The sequence below is a fragment of the Apium graveolens genome, chromosome 2, assembly GCF_009905375.1.
Source record: "Apium graveolens cultivar Ventura chromosome 2, ASM990537v1, whole genome shotgun sequence".
NCBI lineage: Eukaryota > Viridiplantae > Streptophyta > Magnoliopsida > Apiales > Apiaceae > Apium > Apium graveolens.
Window position 1 is genome coordinate 270,774,541 of NC_133648.1, and position 22,733 is coordinate 270,797,273.

The 22,733-nt window shown below is 37.4% G+C and overlaps 2 protein-coding genes across 4 annotated transcripts in view; both read left to right on the forward strand.

Annotated features, from left to right (window-relative positions):
- Positions 1-1,116: 1,116 nt before the first annotated feature.
- LOC141708477 (putative WD repeat-containing protein C2A9.03) lies at positions 1,117-7,880 on the forward strand. 2 transcript variants are annotated; one of them, XM_074512132.1, is made up of 10 exons: positions 1,117-1,369; positions 2,386-2,533; positions 2,732-2,899; positions 2,980-3,066; positions 4,813-4,947; positions 5,028-5,138; positions 5,769-5,860; positions 5,946-6,051; positions 6,891-6,977; positions 7,075-7,880. In XM_074512132.1, exons 2-10 carry the CDS (start codon positions 2,393-2,395, stop codon positions 7,486-7,488), a joined length of 1,341 nt encoding a protein of 446 aa, XP_074368233.1. In that variant the 5' UTR covers positions 1,117-1,369; positions 2,386-2,392; the 3' UTR covers positions 7,489-7,880. The 2 variants fall into 2 exon arrangements, with proteins under 2 accessions (XP_074368233.1, XP_074368232.1); XM_074512131.1 differs by having other exon boundaries at positions 1,118-1,369; positions 2,389-2,533.
- A 540-nt stretch (positions 7,881-8,420) lies between these two features.
- LOC141706297 (RING-H2 finger protein ATL16-like) overlaps positions 8,421-22,733 on the forward strand; it is a 29,850-nt gene continuing 15,537 nt past the window's right edge. The window contains exons 1-2 of one of the 2 annotated variants that reach the window (XM_074509093.1): positions 8,421-9,554; positions 9,965-10,043. In XM_074509093.1, the coding sequence (XP_074365194.1) occupies positions 8,586-9,554; positions 9,965-10,003 (1,008 nt within the window). In that variant the 5' untranslated portion in view covers positions 8,421-8,585 and the 3' untranslated portion in view covers positions 10,004-10,043. Of the gene's footprint in view, positions 9,555-9,964; positions 10,262-22,733 lie in introns of those variants that run through there. The other variant, XM_074509092.1, reaches the window with a different exon arrangement.

Here is a 22,733-nt window from a genome sequence, read left to right on the forward strand (position 1 = left end):
ACTATCAACTTACATTATTTATTCTCCGTTTACTAGAAGACCCATGACCAGACCTCAGGGGGTCGCATAAGAGGAAGAATCGCTATACGAGGACACATTATCAACAATCGCACGTAGTCTCTATAAGGCCACATCACATGACCAGACTTTAAGGGGTCGCATACGAGACCTGCAGGTGTTCTTATGTCTCACCAACGAGATATTTTCGCCTAATTCCATGACAACCTATTACTACCTAATTGAGCTTGGGCCATTGACAAATATAGGCTTTTTACGGACAGCCCCATGGTCAATGAACCTAGGCCTTGATGGACAAGACCAAACCTAACCCCACATGGGTAACTTGTCGTCCAAGAACTACGTATGGCTTGAACTCATGTAAAAGGGTACGTATGCCTCTTATTTATGGATGATCAACGATTTGAAATAAGAGAGAGTAAACACTATTCCTATGGCATTTTACGATCATCAAACAAGATCATCTATAACATTCATCAATTTTCGTCCCATATACTTCGCGTTTTTCGTGAAAACAACTTTAAATCAACATAATTTGCTCTGTTATTACAGCAACCTTCGAATTTGTGTTGTTACGAATTTCTCCCAATAACCCCTAGCACTAAACTTGTCAACATCTTTTTTTCTCTTTCTAAAAAGACTTTAATTTATATTCTTGTTTGAAATTCAATATTTTAGGAGTTTGTGTTTTAAATTTTAAATATTGTGATTTAGTTATTTCGTTTTTAATTTCAATGATGTCGTTTAAGTCAAAAATATTAGAAAAAAATAAACGGATCCGGATATCCAATCCGTAATCCGAACGGATTCAAATATAGATCGGCCTTTAAAAAATCCTATCCCGTTCAAATTCAAATTTGAATCCGATAATATCAATATACATTTTGAGCCCAATATTCCACCCTTGTATTTCAGAACCAGTCCTCATCCAAAACCAAAACTAAAATCACAACATTCCAAAATCAACCGGCTGCCTTATCAATAAAATGGTAAACCCGTAAATAAAGTAAAACAAAAGGGCGAAATTGACAACAAAAATGTATGATAACAAGGCCTGACATCTCTCTTTCAACAACAAATGTCCTAATCCATTCGAGATAAACATAAATGTACAAACTAATGTATGTATATAGATTAAACAGTAGTAGTAACATCTCTTATTCTCTTACCAACCCCCCTTAATTTATCTGTCTATCTTTATCCTCTCTCTTCATTTATATCCATTACACTCTAGAACCCCCCAATTAAATATCTTTTCTTTTATTATAATCATCATTCATCACTTCTTTTTGTCATTTTTCTAATTTAATCATTTCAAGTATCCATCCCTTTGATCAAGATTTTCACAAAGGTATAAACTTTCTTTAACTCTTGCTTTAATTTGATTGTTTTGTTTATATCAAATGATTTTTATGGGTTTATGTATATTATTTGTAATTTTAGGGCTTGTTTATGTATATTTATGTGTTATTTTAGGGCTGGTTTATGTATATTTGTGTATGATATTTGTGTTTGAGTTGATTTTTTGTCATGTGTTGTTGATTATTTTATGAAAGATTGAATTTTTGTTTAGGGTTTTTAGTTTTGATTGAATTGCTTACCTGTGTTTTGCACAAAGTTTGAATCTTTATACGTTCTGTTGGATTTTAGTGCTGTTGAATACAATTTTTCTATAGGTTTATGAAATGATTTTATATGAAATGATTTTATATGAAATAATTTTATAGGTTTATGTATATTTGTATGTAATTTAAGGGCTTGTTTTTGTACATTTGTGTATGATATTTGTGTTTGAGTTGTTGTTTTGTCATTGGTTGTTGATTATTTGATGAAAGATTCAATTTTTATTCAGGGTTGGGTTTTAAACAAAGTTTAAAGCTTAATATGGTTTGTTGGATTTTAGTGCTGTTTAATACAATTTTTCTATATATTTGGCATGTGATATGTGTATATTAAAATAGTTTATTCATTTAGTGCTTCTTGTGGCATTGTTTGCTGTTTTCGTGTCGGCCTGTTGGAATCGATTAAAGGCTTTGGAGTTATGTGATATGATAGAAAATTAGGAGTAAAGATATCCAAATTTGCCTTCTACAAAGGAAATTGAGGGTTTTTTGAGTTTATTGATGGTTAAGAAGATTATTGGAACAGATATTGATTATTTTTTTTTGAGCTTGCGTGTGTGTGCAAATAATTGTAGTTTTACCTGGTTATGTGGTAATTTCTTTGTTGTACTTCATAGCACTGACTAGGAGACTACTACAATTATGTTTTTAGTGTTGGTCATCAGTTTGGATATCTTTTTCCTTCCCCCGGTAAATGAGTGTGATATCTCTTTTCGCTAATTTTGTAAATTTTGTTTTGGTTTAGCAGAAAAATGTCCCATTATCAAGCAGAAGATGCTGAATACATGGCTGATGAATATGAAATGGAAGATGTAGATGACGATATGGATGATGAGTTACGAGGAAGAGATAATGGTGGCTCTGACTCTGATGTGGATGAATATGATGCCATGGTAAGTGAGATACTATCTTAAGTTCCATTTGCAAATTTGAGATGACTTTCAGCTGTTTTACACTTTTGCTTGTTACAGACATTGAGTTTATCTATTGTTCCGTGTGCTAATCATTTTTCAGTGGATTCCAGGATAATGACGAGAAATTTGTAGCATCTGTGCCTTTAATCTAATAATTTACTGTTTGCTCTTCTGTAGAATAACAAAATGGCAGATACTACTGCCTCTCAGGCTAAGAGAGGTAAAGATATTCAGGGAATTCCTTGGGAAAGGCTTAGCATAACCAGAGAAAAGTATAGACAGACAAGACTAGAACAGTACAAAAACTATGAAAACATTCCTCAATCTGGACAAGGAGCAGAGAAGGTAATTTGCATTCTCTTTTGGTTCTTCAAACCCTCGACTTTTATTTTTCTTACATTTTCTGAATATAACGTGTAAAATAGGAATGCAAAATCACGAAGAAAGGAGGATTGTTTTATGAGTTCAGACGCAACTCAAGATCAGTGAGATCAACTATTCATCATTTCCAGGTTTGGTACCTAAATTTTTAAAATGAAGAAATTTTATATCAAACATACAAAGTTATTTTATCTCACAGTGCTAAACTCTCTTCTGCTATCATGTATATGGTCAAGCAGAGTTATTTGCACCGTTTTTAGGTTCGCAGTACTGTTTCATATACTGTAAAGGTTGACCTGGGTGATGTATGAGTATTGACATGAATTTTACTATCAACCGAGTTGACTCATTCAGGTTGACATTATGAATCTGAATTCCCTGAATGATCCAATTTAATGTTTAATGAAGTTGATTGTGCATACCAGGATATCGGCGCCAAATTACCTTTTAAAAGAGTACTCAATTAATTTCTGTCTTCAGGACAAATTGTAAAACAACATGCTTATTCAAAAAAAGAAGAAGAAGAGATTTAATGAGAAGAATAAAGTTGAGTTACCTGACTGAAGGTCATCTTCAGGGAAAGGATTTCCAGTTGGATCTCAAGGACGCTGTTTAATTAAATATAAGTAGAGTTGACCCCTTCTTGACTTATTATATGAAACAACAGTGCTTACTTTGTATATAATTTCTCAGGTGATACTATTATTATTAAGCCTTTTTAGTTACCTTTCGCCCCAAAAAATGATTTTGTGTGTAAATTGTTGAGCATCCGTATACAATACGATTAACGATTTTCTAGTGTGTGCCCCTAAACTTTTACAATTCAAATGATGTTTAAAGACCTTGTGGTCTAGCGTTTTGTGATTTACCAGTAATTTTGTTTACTGTGTTAATATCTACAAAATCTAGATAACATTTCATTTCTTTTTCATTTTCTGTCGTGCTAATTTAAATTTATTTTTATGTTTTTGCTGTCTTAAGAACATTCACCTGGTACTATGCTAATTTAAAAGTATGTTGCGTTTTTCCAACAGTCACGGCCAGATAGTTTAAAAGATATTACTTTTAGTCCCATAGTTATAGTTATTTTTACAGTTATTACAGTTTTATATGTTCTATGTAGATTGTGTGTGAGTTTTTTTTTTGCTATAAATGACATGCCTAATTTTGTAAAAATAAATACGATAAATATTATTTAATGAAACACCTAATGATATGAATTACACATGTGTATGGTAAGAATTCGTAAAAATTTATAAATACAAATTTCAAATAAATATGTGGATTAGTGTTATATCTTAAATTTCAAAATATTTATAATTTACCAGTAAATAGATGAAAATATAAAAATTTATCTGGAGTATAAATTAAAGACCATATCAAGAAATTATCTATCTATGAAAGGAATACATAAATTTCCTGTTCTAAAATAGCGATTAACACAAAAATTAGAAGAAAATAGAAAGAGAACTAACAAAGAAATGGAATGCATTATTTTAAGTTAAATCTATGTAGGAATTATGACTAAAAAGAAGTATCAAATGAAACTAATAAAAAGACACTAAATACAGGTTATTAAATAACATGGAAATTTAGAAAGTTAGTTATTGAAATGAGCCCATGGGTCTACTTCAGAAAAACCGTACAACTAATACTACTATATCTTTGACATAACTAATGAATGGTATAATCTCCAGGAGGATGCTAATAACTGTTTCTGGTTTATCTATTGCTCCGTCAAAAGAGTTCCACTGAATTAAACTCAAATTGATTATATCATATTCCCTGTGCTTAAGTTTGCACTTCTGCTCTGATTTTCAATTTTTTAATGATTGGCAGTATTGACTGATTTGGAAACTTGGTATTTGCTGATGCAGTTGAGAAATCTGGTGTGGGCTACATCAAAGCATGACGTTTACCTGATGTCACATTTTTCTGTCATCCACTGGTCTTCTTTAGCGTGCAACAAGTCTGAGGTTCTTAATGTTTCTGGACATGTGGCACCATGCGAAGTGAGTGTTCCTATCGATGCTTCACTTTGTAAGGCTCTTTTATTACAGGTATTTGTTTTTTATTCCTTTTATTTTTATAGAAACATCCTGGAAGTCTGTTGGAAGGATTTACTCAAACCCAAGTTAGCACATTAGCCGTAAAGGATAATCTGCTTGTTGCTGGAGGATTTCAGGGAGAGCTTATATGCAAGGTAAGCTAGGTACTGTGCACAAATTTGTCAGTCATCAGTCAGGACATGTTTGGTCCTCTCTCTGTCGCATGTAATAAAAAAAAGGATTGGGATCATAAATATTTTCTGTTGTGGCTTAGAGGTTGGGTTTGTTTTGGTTAAGTTGAGAGATAGTAAAGCTAAATCTGGAGAGACATGGGTACTTGCTTCTTTAAGTTTTTGTTATCCTGTCTTTAATTATATTAGTCATCTTGCCAGCTTGTAATCACATAATATTAAATCAAGTCCTATTTTTTTTAATTCTGACACTCACCGATGTACGGATTACAAAGTGGTGAGGGTTGTTTTGGTTCAGTTGAGAGATAATAATGCTAAATCTGGAGAGACATGGGTACTTGCTTCTTTAAGTTTTTGTTATCCTGTCTTTAATTATATTAGTCATCTTGCCAGCTTGTAATCACATACTATTAAATCAAGTCCTATTTTTTTCTGACACTCACCGATGTACTAATTACCAAGTTATATAACACTAGCTTCCACAGAAAACTAGGGTTGGTGTTGGTCATTGATGTCTTTTGCTACTGTTTTTTCCGTGTCAAGGAAGTGCGAATAATGTAAAGCTGATGCATTCTTTTAATTCACTTGGTGCAGAATTTAGATAGACCTGGAGTTTCCTTCTGTTCTAGGACTACTTATGATGAAAATGCTATTACTAATGCCGTTGATATATATAAAACTGCCAGGTATTTATATTTTTTTAAAGGTTTAACTTCGATTTTTTATGATTAATGCTTCTTGATGTTGATATGTTTTTGAACTATATTGCAGTGGTGCAGTTCATTTTACTGCCTCAAATAATGATTGTGGAGTAAGAGATTTTGATATGGAGAAATTTCAACTTTCTAACCATTTTCATTTTCCTTGGCCAGTAAATGTAACTACTTCTCTCTCATTCTTCTCTTGCAATAGGCTTGTGGTTAAACTTTGTTTCTCTATGTGGCTATTTTGATTTAGGGAAAGAGAAATTAAAACACAATCATTTCAGAGGTAGGATGCACTTTTGTGACTTAATAGAATGATGATTAACAGGGCGGATGGCGGATCTATTTATAGTAGAGGGACTGGTAGTGTACCCTCAAATTTCTTGAAGTACAAATTATAAAAAATTATAATTTTTGTCTAGGTATTTATGCAAATATCTAATTAGTCCATTCAACCAATAAAGTAAAAATATTAAAATATGATAAATTTGGTTTGGGTATTCATGTAAATATTTAGTTAGTACATTCAACGTCTTACTGTCATGGAAGAGAATAAGAAAAGTATTAATTAGGGTGCAAGCCAAGAGATTCAGTTTTTATGGCCCATCAACAAGTACTATTTAACTCCCTGAAAAATTCTTTTATGATTGAACTCCCTACAACATTTTCTAAGAGTTACATGTATAATCTGGCTTTAGCCCAACAAATTTTATGAATTTGTTACTAATGATAAATTTATTATTGGATGGTAAACGATGTGGGGGTCATTCTCTTTGGTATTCAGTGAAGTGTTGGAAAAGCTATTTATGTGAAGTGTTGGAAAAGCTATTTATGTGACAAAAAGCGTGTAAAAAATATATGCTTAAAATCTATGTTTTAGCATGACTCTTCATTGCATATTAGGAAAGTGCTGGTTGAAAACCGCTCGTTTAGTATTTGATGGTAAATCCCCTCGAGTGTGTGATTGTTTTTTGAGGAATATGAATTGCCTGTTTAATGGATATATTTGCAGCATACCTCCCTGAGTCCTGATGGCAAGCTTGTTATTATAGTTGGTGACAACCCAGACTGTATGTTAGTGGATTCGAGAAATGGAAAGGTATTTTCTATTTATATTTTCCACTACACCTTTGAGAACATCTGTACATGAATGAGTTTGTGTAATACTTTTTCTAATTTTAGCTTAATTTGTACAGACCATTGCCCCTCTGCGTGGTCACTCGGATTTCTCATTTGCTTCAGCCTGGCATCCTGATGGCCTCACATTTGCCACTGGAAACCAAGACAAGACCTGCCGCATATGGGACATGCGAAACCTATCAGAGTCCGTTGCTGCCTTGAAGGGTAATCTTGGAGCCATTAGGTCCATTCGGTACTCTTCTGATGGAAGATTTATGGCAATGGCGGAGCCTGCAGATTTTGTCCATGTCTTTGATGTTAAAAGTGGATATGACAAAGAGCAGGAAATCGACTTCTTTGGTGAAATATCGGGCATTTCTTATAGTCCAGATACAGAATCCCTTTTCATTGGAGTGTGGGATCGTACTTATGGGAGCCTCCTAGAGTTTGGGCGACGCCGTGATTACTCATATCTTGATGCTCTGATATGAGTATGATGCACCCTGCAAATAAAGCTTGCGGACACAGCCTGATGGCTCATCTTTGGCTTAGCAGTGAAAGCAATTTGGCCACAATCCTGTAGCATCGCAACATGGCTTAGCAATGACAGCATTCCCCCCATATAGATGTAGAATCCCAATGGTCCCGCAGCGGTCCAATAAAAGTTTAGTTATGGTGTTATAAAAGTGTAGCAAGGGAGAGATGTACAGAAGGGTAGAGACATTGACCATGTGAAAAAAAAGGGTGTAAGATAGAGGAGTTGGTGGGTTGTACTAGTACCCCTAGTATTCCCAGCTTGGCTTGGATTGGATGGGGTTTATCCAGGATATTTCCGGTGTATTTTGTTTTCTTTTTCTTTATGCATTCGCTGCTTGCTCGAGTATGCAGACTGGAACCCTTCTTAAATGGGTATGCTTCAAAAATATTTAAAAACTAGAATCAATCGGTCTTCGAAATATGAAAAATGCAAAAATATTATTTTGTATATCCTGAGAAAGGAAGGAGTAACCAGATACGTTGAGGTAATTGGGTAATTCAATCATATTGTGGTTTTGCAAATTTAAATCAAGTACCGCCAACCAACTTAAAAACCTTTTTTTAAAAAAAAAAATTGTAAGGGATTAAGTGAAGAGCTGTAAGATGTTGATCGTTTTCTTCTTATTCTTGCTTTGAGTCATAATTTTGTTTTTCCCAGTTGGGGTCTAGGGTCATACTATATAGGGAGAAATTAACAGATATTAAATAATATATTCTTTGTTAGTATTTACGAAAAGTTGAAAAGTGAAAAAAAGCTGATGTGTATTGTTAACATGTTTCCCTGTTAAACTAACATTTCTATTACTTAGTACGTTAAAAAAAAGTAAAAATTAATATTTTAATATATTTTTATTTCGAGTCACTCTCCTTTCTCCTTTTAATGATCAAATTTTGTTTTCACTGTAATGTTGTTTAAACTAACAATTCATGTGTTAAACTTGCAGTTGCCCCCTCCTTCCCCACTCCCCTGTCATTCTTTTTCCTATTCAGTTGAATAAGCAACAATCTCTGGCCTTCGCCTTCTCATTTCATTTTCCCAATCCAATTTTTCATGAATTCTGTAGAATTTCGCGATCATAAATCTCATATCAAGAGCCTTTACAATCTTACGAACCAACAAAATTCAACTTATCAAACTTCCCTGCTGCCTAGTTCAGGCACAGGCAATGGTTTTCCAATACTAGCTCTTGGAGTACTAGGAATCATGGTCACCGCTTTCTTACTTGTGGCCTACTACATCTTCGTTAACAAATGCTGCTTAAACTGGCAACAAATCGACCCCTTGAGTCGTTTTTCAGTGGCACAAGCACGGACAAGTGAAGAACTATTGATGGCTTACTTTCCTTCTTGGCAGAGCCGGGGGCTAGATGACCTCCTGATTCGAGAAATTCCAACTATGCAGTATAGTAAAAGTGAAGGTGAAGGGATGAGCTTGTACAAATGTGTGGTTTGTTTGAATGAGTTTCAAGAAGAAGATACAGTTAAAGTACTCCCTAGTTGCAAGCATGGCTTCCATTTGGACTGCATTGACATATGGCTTCAAAGCAACGACAATTGTCCACTTTGTAGATTAAGTATTTCAGGCGCAACACGATATCCGATTGACAGAATTGTTGCACCAACGTCATCACCTCAAGATCCTCAGCCATTCATCACCAGAGGATTTGTGGGAAGCGATGAAAACTTTGTTGTACTTGAATTAGGTGGAGAACAAAATAGAAACGAGTCAAGAATTCATCAGCGTTCTCCAGGCAAAGCTCAACAGAAGGCCGTGAAGCTGAAACCAGGAAAATTTCATCATGCATCAATCATGGGAGATGAATGTATGAACATACGAGAGAATGATGATCAGTTCTCTGTACAACCTATTCGGAGATCTTTTTCCATGGATTCTGCAGCTGAGCGGCATATTTATTGGTCAGTTGAAGAGATCACAAGGCAGAATAGACAGCAGACTGAGGTTAGAAGCAATGAGGAATGTAGCAGTAGGGTTCGACGACCCTTTTTCACATTCGGACATGTAAGAGGATCAACAAGTACAATTCTTCCCATATAATTCTAACCCTTGATCATACAGTTTAACTTTTTCCTAATCCATAACTGTTATTTTCTTCTGCTTGTTTTAATTTCTATTTCTCCACATCTTTGTTTCTTTTGATTTTTTAATATATATTTTTTTGATTTTATTAAACACAAGGGAATTGGTCAACTTGAGTAATGCTAAGAGAAAGAATGGCATGGCTGCATAAATCATTACTACTACATAGCACCTAGGCTACCTAAGTACCTTTCCACTGTTTTAAGTTCTAACTAAAACGATTGTGCTCTGTTTAAGTGGTACTGCATGCACAAGGCTCCCGGGTGGTCTATGAATTATCCGATGTATGCAATCTTATCCTTAAGAAAAATAATTGTGCTTGTCGTGTTCAGCTTAAGGTAACGCTGCTAAAGCATGGAGCCATGATATAAAGATGGACCCTGCTTCTAATGAGCAAGCCTCATTACAAAGGTGAGTCCCTGAAATTACCACTAAAATCTCTTTTTCTTGTAGCAATTATGTTGATGTTGGTGATGAATAAGATAGGGTATGATTCTGTTTTAAGCTATGATTATGGTTTCTGATGTTTAAAATGTCCCCACCCTGACAAGCAGCCATGTTGAACCATATATCATTATGATTGATCCAAGTCCATAGTGATCTTGTATCTTAAACTTGAACAATTTTATGTTACCTGACTTTTACCAACTACTTTGAGTATGCCGTTGACTTTAAAGGCTAACCATTTAAATTACCAAAAGTTGATACCTAAAGCTCCCATGTTTTAGCTTCTTGAAAACTGTAATTTCCACAACCCGAGCATGTGAAGATGAAATAATTAATCACCCCTAATATTTTTGTATAGTACGGACTGAATAAAATAGCATAACTTTTTCCAAAAAATCGTGTTTCACCAGCAATGACGGGGTATGTTTAGCCACAATTGATGTACACACAAAATCTCAGAGCACAATTTGCGGCTTGTCTACATCACTCTTATGATAATGCATGTAGAAGTTTTGTTAGTTTAAGTGAACATTGTGTCTGTTTGACTTTTCTCATATATTCATTAGTTATTCGGTAGCAGATCTCGGTTCTGATTCCGATTTTGGCTAGTAAGTCAGCAAAACATTACTTCACCGGGGAACTTGTTGCTGAATTTTAAGAGTAGAAAAGCACAGACTGTACCTCTATTAGCCATCAAGCAGAACCCTCTTTAAAAACTAATCCTGGAACTGTTCCCATGCTTCAAATGATTTTAGTCGCTGCTAAAACGGAACATCTTTCTACGTGGCCTGGACACCTGCTTCACACAAAAAAAAACGAGAATCAGCAATTTATAACAAAGTTTCCAAATGCTCATTTTTCGTATAAAATTAATAATAAAGTTAAAACTTGAATCTGACTGTTAGTAGCACCACAGCACGCATCAGCAAGATAGAAAAGTAAAAAAAAAAAACATCAACATTTCAGGAAGATACAATTTTGAAGAAAACAAAAGGATTAATGAATTTAAGGAACAACTATTGAGGACCGATTAGTGGTACTTGCAAGAACAGAGTTTATCGCTGACCAGGACTACCTGCCTACTGCATTCCTGAAATCTCCTGGCTATCATTGATGATTACTGATAGCACATATAGCTCCTGAGAGGACTACTCCTAGGCTCCTAACTCCATATAGCTCCTAGAAGGACTACTTCTAGGCTCCTAACTCTATATAGCTCCTGGAAGGAATACTCCTAGGCTCCTAACTCCATATAACTCCTGGAAGGACTACTCCTAACTCCACACAGCTCCTAGAAGGAGTAGTCCCGCACACTACCAGTCCTGACCAGCTCAGTCCCGCGAGCCCAACCTTGGTAAATCCCAGCACGTGAGACACTGACCCAAGCACATGACCGGGACCATTGTCACACATCAATCATGGGAATGATCAGGGCACGTGTCAGAGGATCCTCAGAACATTCATCAGTCAGTCCCGCACTGACACGTGTAAAGCATCCACTCCAGCCAGGTGTCCTCCGCTCCCAGAACCAATGGCTATGATCTAAAGGTACCAAAACCAAAACCCTACCCTTAGGCTATAAATAGCCCAAGAAGGTGAAGTTTTGGGGTTAATCATTCTTTCACACTCATATACACACACAGCCACCCTGCATTCATATTCATCTTCATCTTCCCAAAAAGCTAGTTCTTACTCTCACGCCGGAGGCGCCGCGGGACTCCAACCCCCTTCCGGTGTTGTTTTGTAGGAACCCAACCACAGCTACACCTCTACAGCGGCGAAGGATCCAGGACGGCGTCGAAGGAGCAGCCCAGCCACCGGGAGTTATCATTTGGCGCTAGAATGAGGGGCTCTCCATCCTTGGGTCTCGGTGCCCCTAGATTCAACTTCATCAATAAGCTCTTCAAAGAGGCCATTTATTCAAACTTGTAAGAACCCAAACAACCAACCTCTTCCATAAGAATGAATGTTGTTTATTTAAGCCACGTTTGTGTGAGCTCGTTTTGTTGATTTAAGCCACGTTTGTGTGAGCTATCGTTAGTTTTAATCATTTTTGCTCTAGCTTGAATATGGCATTTGCATTCTACTACATTGTTGAGTAGTCTCAGGAAATTGTTTAAACTGCTCCCAGGAAGCTATTTGTTAGTGTTTGTTGTTATTCTGGGTAGTTTTTGTAATTTTGAAAAACCAACCTTAGATCGATATTCTCTGTAGCAAATTGTTGTTATTTGTTGTTGGTATTGTTGAGAAATGGCAAGATTAGGAAAGAATACCTCTGGGAAACCATCTACTAGTGCTCAGGTCCAGGAGCTGGACCACTCCCAGGCCCTTGATCCAGGAGCCGAGAGAGAAACATTCCAGGAGCAGCCACTAACACTCCCGTAGTGGAGATAATTGTAAACACCAGGGATGCCAGGACCCTCATAGAGCTCAATCAGTACAAGTACACCAATGTCCCGGTGGCCGAAGAACACATGACCAACCTTACAAGTGATGAACTAGCAGAAGCAATCAGGCTCTACAGGCAGGAGCAAACCCGACTTCAGGAACAAGCCAAACTCGAGGAGGAATCGGAGGAGTCCGTGGATTCCCAGCAATCTAAGAGATCTATTTTTGACCGAATCGGAGCTAAGGGGAAGAAAAGCAAAAAAAAATCAGGGTAATAAGAAAAAAGCAGAAGCTGCTAAGCAGAGAAGGTTGGAAGAGATGTGGGATGAAATCAGAAAAGAGGAAGAAGCAAAGCTCGAGCTAAAAAAAGAAACCACCACTAGTCCGGACAAGATATTAGTCAGGACTAGAGCAACCATATTTACTTAGAATTAATTTTCTAAGTAAAGAAGCCACCACTAGTCCGGACAAGATATTAGTCAAGACTAGAGCAACCATATTTACTTAGAATTAATTTTCTAAACAAAAAAGCCACCACTAGTCCGGACAAACTATTAGTCAGGACTAGAGTAACCATTTTTCACTTGGAATTAATTTTCCAAAAATCCAACACTAGTCCGGACAAGCTATTAGTCAGGAGTAGAGCAACCACTTTTACTTAGAATTAATTTTCTAAACAAAAAAGCCACCACTAGTCCGGACAAAGCTATTAGTCAGGACTAGAGCAACCATTTTTACTTAGAATTAATTTTCTAAACAAAAAAGCCACCACTAGTCCGGACAATTTATTAGTCAGGACTATAGCAACCATATTTACTTAGAATTAATTTTCTAAGTAAAGAAGCCACCATTAGTCCGGACAATTTATTAGTCAGGACTAGAGCAACCATATTTACTTAGAATTAATTTTCTAAGTAAAGAAGCCACCACTAGTCCGGACAAGATATTAGTCAGGACTAGAGCAATCATATTTACTTAGAATTAATTTTTTAAGTAAAGAAGCCACCATTAGTCCGGACAAGATATTAGTCAGGATTAAAGCAACCATATTTACTTAGAATTAATTTTCTAAACAAAAAAGTCACCACTAGTCCGAACAAGCTACTAGTCAGGACTTGAGCAACCATTTTTCACTTGGAATTAATTTTCCAAAAATCCAACACTAGTTCAGACAAGCTATTAGTCGGGACTAAAACAACCACTTTTACTTATAATTAATTTTCTAAACAAAAAAACCACCACTAGTCCGGACAAAGCTATTAGTCAGGACTAGAGCAACCATTTTTACTTAGAATTAATTTTCTAAACAAAAAAGCCACCACTAGTCCGGACAATTTATTAGTCAGGACTATAGCAACCATATTTACTTAGAATTAATTTTCTAAGTAAAGAAGCCACCATTAGTCCGGACAATTTATTAGTCAGGACTAGAGCAACCATATTTACTTAGAATTAATTTTCTAAGTAAAGAAGCCACCACTAGTCCGGACAAGATATTAGTCAGGACTAGAGCAATCATATTTACTTAGAATTAATTTTTTAAGTAAAGAAGCCACCACTAGTCCGGACAAGATATTAGTCAGGATTAAAGCAACCATATTTACTTAGAATTAATTTTCTAAACAAAAAAGTCACCACTAGTCCGAACAAGCTACTAGTCAGGACTTGAGCAACCATTTTTCACTTGGAATTAATTTTCCAAAAATCCAACACTAGTTCGGACAAGCTATTAGTCGGGACTAAAACAACCACTTTTACTTATAATTAATTTTCTAAACAAAAAAACCACCACTAGTCCGGACAAAGCTATTAGTCAGGACTAGAACAACCATTTTTACTTAGAATTAATTTTCTAAACAAAAAAGCCACCACTAGTCCGGACAATTTATTAGTCAGGACTAGAGCAACCATATTTACTTAGAATTAATTTTCTAAGTAAAGAAGCCACCACTAGTACGGACAAGATATTAGTCAGGACTAGAGCAACCATATTTACTTAGAATTAATTTTCTAAGTAAAGAAGTCACCACTAGTCCGGACAAGATATTAGTCAGGACTAGAGCAACCATATTTACTTAGAATTAATTTTCTAAACAAAAAAGTCACCACTAGTCCGGACAAGCTATTAGTCAGGACTAGAGCAACCATTTTTCACTTGGAATTAATTTTCCAAAAATCCAACACTAGTCCGGACAAGCTATTAGTCAGGACTAGAGCAACCACTTTTACTTAGAATTAATTTTCTAAACAAAAAAGCCACCACTAGTCCGGACAAAGCTATTAGTCAGGACTAGAGCAACCATTTTTACTTGAAATTATTTTTCTAAAAAACCACCACTAGTCCGGAAAAATTTTTAGTCAGGACTATAGCAACCATATTTACTTAAAATTATTTTCTAAGTAAAACTAAGCAACCCCTAGTCCGGACTAAATATGAGTATGGACTAGAGCAAACAAATTCACTTAGAACTATTTTCTAAGTAAAACTAAACAACCACTAGTCCGGACTAACCATGAGTCTGGACTAGAGCAAACATATTTACTTAGAATTATTTTTTAAGGCAAAAGCATCCACTAGTCCAGCAACACCCCGGTCCAACACTACCCCGGGTCCCGTAACACACTAGTCCAGCAACACCCGGGTCCAGCAACACCCGGGATCAGCAACAACCAGGTCCAAGGACACCGAGGTCGAGGAACGCCCAGGTCAAAAAACAACACCTAGGTCCTACAACACCTTGGTCCAGCAACACCCGGGTCCAGCAATAACATCTAGGTCCCGCAACACCCGGGTCCAGCAACACCTGGGTCCAGCAATACCCCGGGTCCCGCAACTCCCGGGTCCAGCAACAACCAGGTCCAAAGACACCGAGGTCGAGGAACGCTCGGGTCCAGTAACAACACCTAGGTCCTACAACAACATCTTGGTCCCGCAACACCCTAATCCAGCAACACCCGGGTCCAGTAACAACCAGGTCCAAGGACACCAATGTCGAGGAACGCCCGGGTCCAGCAACACACGGGTCCAGCAACACACGGGTCCAACAACAACATCTAGGTCCCGCAACACCCCGGGTCCAGCAACACCCGGGTCCAGCAACAACATCTAGGTCCCGCAATACCCCATGTACAGCAACACCCGGGTCCAGCAACACCCGGATCCAGCAATACACCGGGTCCCGCAATACCCTAATCCAGCAACAACCAGGTCCAACGACACCAATGTCGAGGAACGCCCGGGTTCAGCAACACCCGGGTCCAGCAACAACATTCGGGTCCCGCAACACCCTAGTCTAGAAACACCCCGGTCCAGCAATACCCCATATCCTGTAACACCCTGTTCTAGCAACATCCGGGTCTAGCAACCCCTGAGTCCAGCACACTTGGACCCGACAACAACTCAAATTCTCCAAAACAAGTCTAGGTGGTCTAATGCAACACAATCCGGACTGGGGGGGCAAGAAAATCACAAAATCTTCTAAGGACAACCAACTTTAGTCCTGATCGCTAAACTCAACGCAATCCGGACTAGGGGGCAAGAAAATCACAAATTCTTCAAAGGACAACCAACTTTAGTCCTGATGGCTGCACTCAACGCAACCCAGACTGGGTGGAAAGAAAAGCTAAAATTCCTCTCAAGAAATCAAATCTTAGTCCAGATTGGATGAACTCAACACAATCCGGACTAGGGGCAAGCAAATCTCAAATTCTTTTAAGGACAATCAACCTTAGTCCTGATTGGCTGAACTCAACAAAATTCGAACTAGGGGGCAAGCAAAACTCAAATTCTTTCAAGAACAACCAACCTTAGTCCTGATTGGCCGAACTCAGCCCAATCCGGAATGGGGGCAAGGAAAGCTCAAATTCTTCTAAAAACAACAAACTTTACTCCTGATTCGCCGCACTCAACGCAATCCGGACTGGGGGCAAGAAAAGCTCAACTCCTTCCAAAGACAACCACTTTAGTCCTGATTCGCCGAACTCAACGCAATCTGGACTAGGGGGCAAGAAAAGCTCAACTCCTTCCAAAGACAACCACTTTAGTCCTGATTCGCCGAACTCAACGCAATCTGGACTGGGGGGCAAGAAAAGCTCAACTCCTTTCAAAGACAACCACCTTAGTCCTGATTTGCCGAACTCAGCGCAATCCGGACTTGGGGGCAAGAAAAGCTCAACCCCTTCCAAAGACAATCACCTTAGTCCTGATTCGCCGAACTCAGCGCAATCTGGACTGAGGGGCAAGAAAAGCTCAACCCCTTCCAAAGACAACCACCTTAGTCCTGATTCGCCAAGCTCAGCGCAATCCGGACTGGGGGGCAAGAAAAGCTCAACCCCTTCCAAAGACAACCACCTTAGTCCTGATTCGCCGAACTCAGCGCAATCTGGACTGGGGGGGCAAGAAAAGCTGTAATAACCCCAATTTTTGGAAATTTTTGAAACCCTTATGAATAGTGATTTTGCAGATTATGTCAAATGGGAAAACTTTTCATGCCACACTATATAGGGGTTCTGTTATTGATCTTCTGGGATATTATTAGTACTTTATGTGGTATATAAGTGTATGTAAAGATCGTCAGAATCCAATTCCGAACACTTTGATTTTTCCCGGAAATCCACTAGATACGGAAAGAATTGAGTATAAGGTAACAGGATAAAAAGGATTTAAATTAAAGGATTATAAGAGAGGATCATAAAAGGAATATAATGTATTGAGAAAGGTTAAGGAAACCCAAGTAATAAGATCCCGAGTATGATCCCTCAAACGATAAACGAAAACGAAAGTTAAGCGAACCGTATAACAGATCAGCGGTCATTAGGCAAACAATTAGGAAGTTAATCAAGGAGGTTAGGGATGATGAGGTCATCCAACCAATAAGGAGAGGACAAGTAAGGGATGATGACACAATAAGGTGATGTAAGCATGATATAGGAGGGAAGGAGGTGTGGATGAATGATAACCACACAAAGTTCAAGGTTATTAAGGTAATTAACCAAAATCTAAACAAAAACAACCAACCAAAAAACAAAGCAAAGCAAAAAAACACAAAAATCTCTCTTTCTCCAAGCTTGCTCTCGGCTTTTCTTCTTTTTCAAAGAAGAAATTTTCAAAAATCAAGTTCCAAGCATTGTTAAATCACAAGGTAATTATCTAAGGTTCCTTGTACATAGATATGGATGTCCTATAAGTTTAAGCTTCTAATTCCTTCACAATCTCTTCCAATAAATCAAGGAAGAAGATGGTGAATAGTAACCTTCAAGAAATAACTTTGGTTTTCTTGATTTTTTATGAAAGTTCAAGGTAGCTTAAGCATAGATCAGGGCTTCCATAGGCATTCCAAGGATCTTTCATTGATTAAAAGCTCCAAGGAAGGTATAAACTCCAAACCCTAGCTTTAGTTTTGAGTAATTAGGAATGAATATGATTGATATAGTATATATGAAGCATGATGCTTGTTTGTTTAAGGTTTGGTTGAGTTGGTAGAGAATAGTTGGTTTTGTGGTGTTTTTGGAGTTGTAAATCTTGATAGTTAGTTAAAGAACTTAAGTAAAGCTTTTAGTTCATGTGGGGAATAAGTATAAATTATTAATGTTGAGTTGTTGGGGCTGTTATGATGTAGTATGGATGGAGTTTTGATTTGGTTGTGATTGTGGATTGATTGGTGGTTGAATTGGAATGGTATAAAATTGGGAAATCACGTAAACATAGCCGTCGTAATGTCCAATTTACTTTAGACTGCTTTTGTTCATAACATTAGGACCCGAGAAATCCCTGCTAGGTTTTTACCATTGCCATGTTTAAATAGTTCATGTTACGAGCTTCGTTTTGATATGTGGTTCGTTTGATTCCGATGAACGGTTTAGGAGAAACGGCCGTTTTAAGTAACGACGTTTCGCGAACGAAACATTACCCCTCGCCTTACTTTGAAACATAGGTTAAAGACCTTAAAGGACTAATTGAAGTATGAAACATTTATGTAAGGTGTAATAGGCAGTTGGTAAGACACTTGCAAAAGAATCGCCTTAAAACTCATAATGGTTAATTTATTAAAAATGGGGGAGCCGAGGGTACTCGAGCGACTTAAGTAAATCGTTAAGCGCGAAAGCGAACGTTAGGACTCTAAATGGTTAAAGTCTAGTTTCTTAAGCGACCGGGGTTTAATTCCGACTTATGTTGTTGTTCATAGGTTATCGGACCCACTCTAAGCTTAAGTCTATTCGGGAGCACTCAGGTAAGTTTTCTATCCGTTATACTGTTGTTGTGAAGTATACACTTGTATATGCATTATCTTGTGATAGATGCATGATGGTTAAATTAGCAAATTCTTGCGATATACTGTAGCATGTGATATGGTACATATGCATGCCTGTTTCGTATTCTTGCCATATATATCTGTTGGTTCAGTTGATAATACCTATGCTAGAGAATAGCGGTAATTTGCATATACCCTTAGTATAGGGACCCAAAGGTGAAAACATTTTCTAAAACCGGGAGTCGAGGATCCCGAGTAGATTATATATATATATTTATATATATATGGTCATAGTTTCAAAACTATTAATCGAATAAGGTTTATTCAATAACTTTATATTATTTAATGAATATTATTTCGAATATTCATTCGAGGGCTTATGACTCGGCTTATTTATTTATTGAATATTATTTCGAATATTCATTCGAGGGCGTATGACTCAGCTTATTTATTTATTGAATATTATTTCGAATATTCATTCGAGGGCCTATGACTCAGCTTATTTTATTTATTGAATATTATTTGAATATTCATTTGAGCATCTATGACTCCGATTATTTGCTGAGATATATTCTTTATTTTATTAAAGAATAAGGTGTCGATAATCAAACTCACTTTTGATTATTCAAATAAAGATAGTACTTTCGTATAGGTATATCTTTGGTTATTTAATATTCATTTCAAGTATAAGTTTTAAAACTTCTACTTCAATTATTTTTATAAAGATTATTCTTTATGGGAATATTATTTAAATAATAATATTCAGATATTTTCTAATATATTGGGACTGATTTATTTTGTTAAATCAGCATCACTCCAAACATTCTTAAAAATGTTTTGCGAGTCTTCAAAATGATTTTTAAAAGTTAGAGCGGATCCCAAAACTCATTTTTATATTTAAGATCCTCCTTTCGAAGGGGATTTAAATACTCGCTCAAAACCTGAAGGATCCGGCTCTGTGGTGTGTTTTATATTCGCAACAAGGTTGCTGTCTTGATAAAAGAATTTTGATTACTTACCCAACACTCGGGAAGTAAAATTCTTGGAACAAGTTAATCCATTAACAGGCATCGCCTGGGAAATATCGGTGAGTTTTCCTTTCCAACTAGATACGACTTCTTGGTGGAGCCTTATCAACAAGTTTCTACTTGGGGAAAGAGGGGACGAGCTTTACGTTTCAGAGTCATAGATTTCATCTGAACTAGGAGTGGCGTAAGTGGTCGAGTGGCGCCGGCCCTGCCTTATTATATTGGCCCAAAATGGCCTGGAAGTTCCGTTAAGACGGTCCATTCCTTAGGAGTCCAGTGTTCGGTTGACAAGTAAATCCGACAGGTTCTCCTCTACATGTAGAAAATGGTGGGGTTGCACTACTACGACTGATCATCGTAAGTGGTCTTCCTAGCGCGGCAAACTCCCGTAATGAGTTCATCATCCAATTGGATATTTCTGCAACACTACCCAGAGCACTTCGATAGAAAGGCTACGGTTGGGCGATTGTTGAGTGTTGGCAGGGTCAAGTTTTCAAAATGATGTTTGCATCAAATGAAGTATCTCATAACTTCATTTTTTTTTGATGATATTTTAAAGATTTAATCTATTCAAATCTTGTCTTGTAGTCTCATCTATGTGATGAACTGTTGAAAGCTCATTATAACTTGAACGGTGGTAGTTCAAGCAGTATTTGGAAAAGATATAAGTATATTGGAGTATCTTGTAACTTCCTCTTTTAAACTTATATCTAGTAAATGATTATCTTATGCATATCAAAGATTTTCAGAAAAACGTTGAGACAAGGTTAGATATATGAGATCACCTTGTAATGATATTTTTATACAGTTATAAACTGGAACTCTGTGTATATTATACATGTCAGAGGATTTCAAAGATTGTGAAAAGTATATATATATGTATATATATATACTGAATATTTTGCGACTTGGTCGCGTTAAGATATCAGCTTGGTTCATTTCTTTTGACCAAGACTTTCATGAGTACTATGAGTATGCTCATATATTGTTAATCAGTATACATATTATTTTGGTGGGCTTGTTGCTCACCCTTGCTTTCTTCTTTCATCACACAACATCAGATAGACAAGATGAACAGGACCAAGCTCCCAATTCGCGAGCGGATAGGAAACGTTCCGCAGTTTCCTATAGGCGTTGATGTCGCTGTAGCTGAGGTAGGAGCTACCAATAGGCTAGGCTTTCAACTTTTGTTGTACCAGATTTATGTATATTTATGAATTGTAATAATGGCAAAGAAATGTAAATTTATTCAGAAACCTGTTTAAGGTGTATTGGCATATAATTGTGAAATAAAACGACTTGTGATTATTTTTGGATATTCATCTCTGAGACTATAACTTGTGGTGTGTGTGTTTATTGTGGGGTCACAGTACAGAGTAGTTGATTATTTATTAAGATTGGGTGTTATTAAGGGAAATGGAACTCGTGACAACCCGGATCCCCGACCCCGGATTTGGGGGTGTTACAAAAGCTCAACCCCTTCCAAAGATAACCACCTTAGTCCTGATTCGCCAAGCTCAGCGCAATCCGGACTGGGGGGCAAGAAAAGCTCAACTCCTTCCAAAGACAACCACCTTAGTTCCGATTCGCCGAACTCAGCGCAATCCGGACTGGGGGCAAGAAAAGCTCAACTCTTTCTAAACAAAATAATCAAAAGCTCACATTCCACAAACAAACCCAAATTTACTCCCCCATCCAGAAAATCTGAATAAGAGAGTGGGGGGCACATGATAGCACATATAGCTCCTGAGAGGACTACTCCTAGGCTCCTAACTTCATATAGCTCCTGGAAGGACTACTCCTAGGCTCCTAACTCCATATAACTTCTGGAAGGACTACTCCTAGACTCTTAACTCCACACAGCTCCTGGAAGGAGTAGTCTCGCACACTATCAGTCCTGACCAGCTCAGTCCCGCGAGCCCAACCTTGGTAAATCCCAGCACGTGAGACACTGGCCCAAGCACATGACCGGGATAACTGTCACACATCAATCATGGGAATGATCAGGGCACGTGTCAGAGGATCCTCAGAACATTCCTCATCCAGTCCCGCACTGACACGTGTAAAGCATCCACTCCAGCCAGGTGTCCTCCGCTCCCAGAACCAATGGCTATGATCTAAAGGTACCAACCCCAAAACCCTATCCTTGGGCTATAAATAGCCCAAGAAGGTGAAGTTTTGGGGTTAATCATTCTTTCACACTCATATACACACACAGCCACCCTGCATTCATATTCATCTTCATCTTCCCAAAAAGCTAGTTCTTACTCTCATGCCGGAGGCACCGCGGGACTCCAACCCCCCTTCCGGTGTTGTTTTGTAGGAACCCAACCACAACTACACCTCTACAGCGGCGGAGGATCCAGGACGGCGTCGAAGGAGCAGCCCCGCCGCCAGGAGTTGTCAATTACTACTAATATTAGAGAAATATCTAAATGAGAGATCCCATAACTCTTCTGTTGTGAAGCTCAACACATGGAAGAATATAACTTTCTGCACAAGAGTATTGAACAACTTCTACTAGTAACCTATCAGGCTGCCATTGAGAGTTTCTGAGCATCTGTGACTGTAGGCCTGACTCTGAGTTCCTAGCTAAGAAAAGTTTTAGTCTAGGGGAAACAGGGCCTCTAGGGAACCTCTTTTGATAGTAAACCAAGAGTGTTTTGCACAACTTGTACAAGAATATGGTGTGTTTCTTTACCATAGTCTTCTGAAATTCTGGAAGTTAATCGCAAATTGCATAGCTGAAGACAAGATGATGTCACACAATATACGCATTAGAACTGAAAAAGCCATGAAAGGATTAGGCAGTAACCTCATGTAATTTCAAAAGCATATGACCGTACTTCTCAACTTTATTAAGGAATATCCGAAAAATTAATATCCACACAAGCACCACTTGAAGAACTTGGATCCTTACTAAGACTGTTTTCTTATAACTAATATAAATAATGATGTAGGCTTAGATGCGGAAAGCCTCTTTCTTG

What these genes read in the sequence shown, in the direction of transcription:
- LOC141708477 (XM_074512132.1), top strand. Translation starts at nt 2,393, where the DNA reads ATGTCCCATTATCAAGCAGAAGATGCTGAATACATGGCTGATGAATAT. An exon ending in TGGATGAATATGATGCCATG is followed by an intron (nt 2,534 to 2,731) that starts GTAAGTGAGATA and finishes GCTCTTCTGTAG; the next exon opens with AATAACAAAATGGCAGATAC. An exon ending in CTGGACAAGGAGCAGAGAAG is followed by an intron (nt 2,900 to 2,979) that starts GTAATTTGCATT and finishes CGTGTAAAATAG; the next exon opens with GAATGCAAAATCACGAAGAA.